Raw genomic sequence first — 6,133 nt, 5'->3', positions numbered from 1 at the left:
AGGAGGAGGAAGGAGAGAAAAAGGATTAAAGGAGAAAGGGAAAAAGAGAAAGGGAGAAGGAAGGAGAAAGGAAGGAAGGGATTAGAAAGGGAGAAGGAAGGAGAAAGGGAGGAAGAAAACGGAGGAGTGAAAGAAAGGAGGAAGAAGAAAGGGAGAAGGGAAAAGGGAAGAAGAAAGGAGGGAAAAAGAAGGAGGAAGGAGAAATAGAGAAGGGAAAAGGAAGGAGGAAGGAGAAAGAGAGAAGAGGAAAAGGAGGAGAATGGAGAGAATCAGGAGGAAGGAGAAAAGGAGGAGGGAAATGAAAGAGGAAGGAGAAAAGGAGGAGTAAGGAAGGAGAAAGGGAAAAGGAAGGAGACAGGATGAAGTAAGGAGAAAGGGAAAGGGAAGGAGAAAAGGGGGAAGAAAAAATTGAGGAAGGAGAAAGGGGGAAGAAAAAATTGGGGAAGGAAAAAGGAGGAGTAAAAGAGAAGAAGAAGAAATGGAGGGAAAAGGGAGGAGGAAGGAGAAAGGAAGAGGGAAAAGGAAGGAGGAAGGAGAAAGAGAGAAGGGAAAAGGAAGGAGGAAGGAGAAAGGGAGAAGAAAGAAGAAGATCAGGAGGGAAGAGAAAAGGAGGAAAGTCAAAGGAGGAGGGAAAAAGGAAGGAGAAAGAAGAAACGTAGAGGTAAAAGGGAGGATAAAATAGAAAAGAGGAGGGGAAAGGAAGGAGGATGAACAAAGGGAGAGGGAAAAGGGAGGACCTACTGGAAAAGAAGAGGGAAAAGGGAGGAGGAAGGAGAAAGGGAAAAGAGAGGAGGAAGGAGAAAAGAATAAAGGAGGAGGAAGGAGAAAGGGAAGAGAGGGAGGAGAAAGGAAAAAGAGAGTAAGGATAAAGGATGAAGGAAGGAGAAAGGAGGAAGGAAAGGGAAGAGGAAGGAAAGGAAGGAGTTAGAAGAAAGGGAGAAGGGAGAAAGAGAGAAGGGGAAAAGGTAAAAAAAGATGAAAGAAGGAGGAAGAAGGGAAATGGAGGAGGAAGCAGAAAGTGAGAAGGGACAAAGGGAGGAGGAAGGAGACAAGAGGAGGGAAAAGGAAGGAGGAAGGTAGGAGGAAGAAGAACAAGAGGAAGAAGGCGAGTGGGAAGAGGGAAAACAGAAAATGAAAGAGGAAGGAGAAAAGGAGGAGGAAGGAGGAAAGGAGAGGAAGGAGAAAGGGAAAAAGAAGGAAAAAGAAAGAAGGAAGGAGACAGGAAGGAGTAAGGGAGAAGGGGAAAGGGAGAAGGAAGGAGAAAGGGAGGAAGAAAAAAGGAGGAGTGAAAGAAAGGAAGAAGAAGAAAGGGAGAAGGGAAAAAGGGAGGAAGGATAAAGGATGAAGGAAGGAGAAAGGAAAGGGAAGAGGGAAAAAAAGGATGGAAGAAGAAGAAAGGGAGAAGGGAAAAAGAGAGAAGGGGAAAAGAGAAAAAAGATGAAAGAAGGAGGAAGAAGGGAAATGGAGGAGGAAGCAGAAAGTGAGAAGGGACAAAGGGAGGAGGAAGGAGACAGGGGGAGGGAAAAGGAAGGAGGAAGGTATGAGGAAGAAGAACAAGAGGAAGAAGGAGAGAGGGAGCAGGAAGGAGTGGAAAGGAGAAAGGGAAGTAGAAAGAGAAAGGGAGAAGGAAGGAGAAAGGAAGGAGAAAGGGAGAAAGAGAAAGGGAGAAGGAAGGAGAAAGGGAGGAAGAAAAAAGGAGTGAAAGAAAGGAAGAAGAAGAAAGGGAGAAGAGAAAAAGGGAGAAAGGAGAAAGAAGGGAAAAGTTAGGAGGAAGGAGAAAGGAGGAGGGAAAAAATAGGAAGGAGAATGAGAGAAGGGAAAAGGAAGGCGTAAGGAGAAAGAGAGAAGGGGAAAACGGAGGAGAATGGAGAAAATCAGGAGGAAGGAGAAAAGAAGAGGGAAAATGAAAGAGGAAGGAGAAAAGGTGGAGTAAGGAAGGAGGAAGGGAGAAGGAATGAGAAAGGGAGAAGGAATGAGAAAGGGAGAAGGAAGGAGAAAGGGAGAAGTAAGGAGAAAGGAAAAAGGAAGGAGAAAGGGGGGAAGAAAAAATTGAGGAAGGAAAAAGAGTAAAAGAGAGGAAGAAGAAGAAATGGAGATGGAAAAAAGAGAGGAGCAAGGAGAATGGAGGGAAAAGGGAGGAGGAAGGAGAAAGAAGGAGGGAAAAGGAAGGCGGAAGGAGAAAGAGAGAAGGAAGGAGGAAGGTGAAAGGGAGAAGGGGAAAAGGGAGGAGAATGGAGAAAATCAAGAGGTAGGAGAAAAGGAGGAAAGTCAAAGGAGGAGGGAAGAGGGAAGAAGAAAGAAGAAAGGTAGAGGGAAAAGGGCGGATAAAATAGAAAAGAAAAGGGGAAAGGAAGGAGGATGAACAAAGGGAGAGGGAAAAGGGAGGACATAATAGAAAAGAAGAGGGAAAAGGGAAGAGGATGGAGAAAAGGAAAAGAGAGGAGGAAGGAGAAAAGGAAAAGAGAGGAGGAAGGAGAAAGGAAAGAGAGGGAAGAGAAAGGAAAAAGGGATGAAGGATAAAGGATGAAGGAAGGAGGAAGGAAAGGGAAGAGGAGGGAAAGAATGGAGGAAGAAGAAAGGGAGAAGGGAAAAAGAGAGAAGAGGAAAAGGGAAAAAAAGATGAAAGAAGGAGGAAGAAGCAGAAAGTGAGAAGGGACAAAGGGAGGAGGAAGGAGACAGGAGGAGGGAAAGGGAAGGAGGAAGGTAGGAGGAAGAAGAACAAGAGGAAGAAGGAGAGAGGGAGGAGGAGGGAAAAAGGAGTAAGAGGAGGGGAAAATGAAAGAGGAAGGAGAAAAGGAGGAGGAAGGAGAAAAAAAAAGGAGGAATGTAGAAAGGGAGAAGGAAGGAGGAATGGAGAAAGAGAAAGGGAGAAGGAAGGAGAAAGAAAGGAGGAAGGGAGAAAGAGAAAGGGAGAAGGAGGGAGAAAGCGAGGAAGAAAAAAGGAGGAGTGAAAGAAAGGAAGAAGAAGGAAGGGAGAAGGGAAAAAGGGAGGAAGGAGAAAGGAGGGAAAAATTAGGAAGAAGGAGAAAGGAGGAGGGAAAAAAAGAGGAAGGAGAAAGAGAGAAGGGAAAAAGAAGGAGGAAGGAGAAAGAGAGAAGGGGAAAAGAAGGAGGAAGGAGAAAAAGAGAAGGGAAAAAGAAGGAGGAAGGAGAAAGAGAGAAGGGGAAAACGGAGGAGAATGGAGAAAATCAGGAATAAGGAGAAAAGAAGAGGGGAAATGAAAGAGGAAGGAGAAAAGGAGGAGTAAGGAAGGAGAAAGGGGGAAGGAATGAGAAAGGGAGAAGGAAGGAGAAAGGGAGAAGTAAGGAGAAAGGAAAAAGGAAGGAGAAAGGGGGGAAGAAAAAATTGAGGAAGAAAAACGGAGGAGTAAAAGAGGAAGAAGAAGAAATGGAGATGGAAAAAAGAGAGGAGCAAGGAGAATGGAGGGAAAAGGGAGGAGGAAGGAGAAAGAAGGAGGGAAAAGGAAGGCGGAAGGAGAAAGAGAGAAGGAAGGAGGAAGGTGAAAGGGAGAAGGGGAAAAGGGAGGAGAATGGAGAAAATCAAGAGGTAGGAGAAAAGGAGGAAAGTCAAAGGAGGAGGGAAGAGGGAAGAAGAAAGAAGAAAGGTAGAGGGAAAAGGGCGGATAAAATAGAAAAGAAAAGGGGAAAGGAAGGAGGATGAACAAAGGGAGAGGGAAAAGGGAGGACATAATAAAAAAGAAGAGGGAAAAGGGAAGAGGATGGAGAAAAGGAAAAGAGAGGAGGAAGGAGAAAAGGAAAAGAGAGGAGGAAGGAGAAAGGAAAGAGAGGGAAGAGAAAGGAAAAAGGGATGAAGGATAAAGGATGAAGGAAGGAGGAAGGAAAGGGAAGAGGAGGGAAAGAATGGAGGAAGAAGAAAGGGAGAAGGGAAAAGAGAGAAGAGGAAAAGGGAAAAAAAGATGAAAGAAGGAGGAAGAAGCAGAAAGTGAGAAGGGACAAAGGGAGGAGGAAGGAGACAGGAGGAGGGAAAGGGAAGGAGGAAGGTAGGAGGAAGAAGAACAAGAGGAAGAAGGAGAGAGGGAGGAGGAGGGAAAAAGGAGTAAGAGGAGGGGAAAATGAAAGAGGAAGGAGAAAAGGAGGAGGAAGGAGAAAAGGAGGAGGAAGGAGAAAAGGAGGAGGAAGGAGAAAAGGAGGAGGAAGGAGAAAAAAAAAGGAGGAATGTAGAAAGGGAGAAGGAAGGAGGAATGGAGAAAGAGAAAGGGAGAAGGAAGGAGAAAGAAAGGAGGAAGGGAGAAAGAGAAAGGGAGAAGGAGGGAGAAAGCGAGGAAGAAAAAAGGAGGAGTGAAAGAAAGGAAGAAGAAGGAAGGGAGAAGGGAAAAAGGGAGGAAGGAGAAAGGAGGGAAAAATTAGGAAGAAGGAGAAAGGAGGAGGGAAAAAAAGAGGAAGGAGAAAGAGAGAAGGGAAAAAGAAGGAGGAAGGAGAAAGAGAGAAGGGGAAAAGAAGGAGGAAGGAGAAAGAGAGAAGGGAAAAAGAAGGAGGAAGGAGAAAGAGAGAAGGGGAAAACGGAGGAGAATGGAGAAAATCAGGAATAAGGAGAAAAGAAGAGGGGAAATGAAAGAGGAAGGAGAAAAGGAGGAGTAAGGAAGGAGAAAGGGGGAAGGAATGAGAAAGGGAGAAGGAAGGAGAAAGGGAGAAGTAAGGAGAAAGGAAAAAGGAAGGAGAAAGGGGGGAAGAAAAAATTGAGGAAGAAAAACGGAGGAGTAAAAGAGGAAGAAGAAGAAATGGAGATGGAAAAAAGAGAGGAGCAAGGAGAATGGAGGGAAAAGGGAGGAGGAAGGAGAAAGAAGGAGGGAAAAGGAAGGCGGAAGGAGAAAGAGAGAAGGAAGGAGGAAGGTGAAAGGGAGAAGGGGAAAAGGGAGGAGAATGGAGAAAATCAAGAGGTAGGAGAAAAGGAGGAAAGTCAAAGGAGGAGGGAAGAGGGAAGAAGAAAGAAGAAAGGTAGAGGGAAAAGGGCGGATAAAATAGAAAAGAAAAGGGGAAAGGAAGGAGGATGAACAAAGGGAGAGGGAAAAGGGAGGACATAATAGAAAAGAAGAGGGAAAAGGGAAGAGGATGGAGAAAAGGAAAAGAGAGGAGGAAGGAGAAAAGGAAAAGAGAGGAGGAAGGAGAAAGGAAAGAGAGGGAAGAGAAAGGAAAAAGGGATGAAGGATAAAGGATGAAGGAAGGAGGAAGGAAAGGGAAGAGGAGGGAAAGAATGGAGGAAGAAGAAAGGGAGAAGGGAAAAAGAGAGAAGAGGAAAAGGGAAAAAAAGATGAAAGAAGGAGGAAGAAGCAGAAAGTGAGAAGGGACAAAGGGAGGAGGAAGGAGACAGGAGGAGGGAAAGGGAAGGAGGAAGGTAGGAGGAAGAAGAACAAGAGGAAGAAGGAGAGAGGGAGGAGGAGGGAAAAAGGAGTAAGAGGAGGGGAAAATGAAAGAGGAAGGAGAAAAGGAGGAGGAAGGAGAAAAAAAAAGGAGGAATGTAGAAAGGGAGAAGGAAGGAGGAATGGAGAAAGAGAAAGGGAGAAGGAAGGAGAAAGAAAGGAGGAAGGGAGAAAGAGAAAGGGAGAAGGAGGGAGAAAGCGAGGAAGAAAAAAGGAGGAGTGAAAGAAAGGAAGAAGAAGGAAGGGAGAAGGGAAAAAGGGAGGAAGGAGAAAGGAGGGAAAAATTAGGAAGAAGGAGAAAGGAGGAGGGAAAAAAAGAGGAAGGAGAAAGAGAGAAGGGAAAAAGAAGGAGGAAGGAGAAAGAGAGAAGGGGAAAAGAAGGAGGAAGGAGAAAGAGAGAAGGGAAAAAGAAGGAGGAAGGAGAAAGAGAGAAGGGGAAAACGGAGGAGAATGGAGAAAATCAGGAATAAGGAGAAAAGAAGAGGGGAAATGAAAGAGGAAGGAGAAAAGGAGGAGTAAGGAAGGAGAAAGGGGGAAGGAATGAGAAAGGGAGAAGGAAGGAGAAAGGGAGAAGTAAGGAGAAAGGAAAAAGGAAGGAGAAAGGGGGGAAGAAAAAATTGAGGAAGAAAAACGGAGGAGTAAAAGAGGAAGAAGAAGAAATGGAGATGGAAAAAAGAGAGGAGCAAGGAAAATGGAGGGAAAAGGGAGGAGGAAGGAGAAAGAAGGAGGGAAAAGGAAGGCGGAAGGAGAAAGAGA

General features: G+C 45.2%; 2 protein-coding genes across 2 annotated transcripts; both read left to right on the top strand.

The window, feature by feature from the left end:
- The first annotated feature begins 1,341 nt into the window (after positions 1–1,341).
- LOC137652979 (octapeptide-repeat protein T2-like) lies at positions 1,342–1,767 on the top strand. Its single transcript, XM_068386370.1, has one exon. The coding sequence runs from the start codon at positions 1,342–1,344 to the stop codon at positions 1,765–1,767; it is 426 nt and encodes a 141-aa protein (XP_068242471.1).
- Positions 1,768–2,775: 1,008 nt separating this feature from the next.
- On the top strand, positions 2,776–5,847 carry LOC137652978 (octapeptide-repeat protein T2-like). Its single transcript, XM_068386369.1, has 3 exons — positions 2,776–2,947; positions 4,200–4,298; positions 5,432–5,847. Exons 1-3 carry the CDS (start codon positions 2,776–2,778, stop codon positions 5,845–5,847), a joined length of 687 nt encoding a protein of 228 aa, XP_068242470.1.
- Positions 5,848–6,133: the final 286 nt, after the last annotated feature.

This window comes from Palaemon carinicauda, chromosome 14 (genome assembly GCF_036898095.1).
Source record: "Palaemon carinicauda isolate YSFRI2023 chromosome 14, ASM3689809v2, whole genome shotgun sequence".
In the NCBI taxonomy this organism is placed as follows: Eukaryota; Metazoa; Arthropoda; class Malacostraca; order Decapoda; family Palaemonidae; genus Palaemon; species Palaemon carinicauda.
This window is presented reverse-complemented; position numbering and strand designations above follow the sequence as displayed.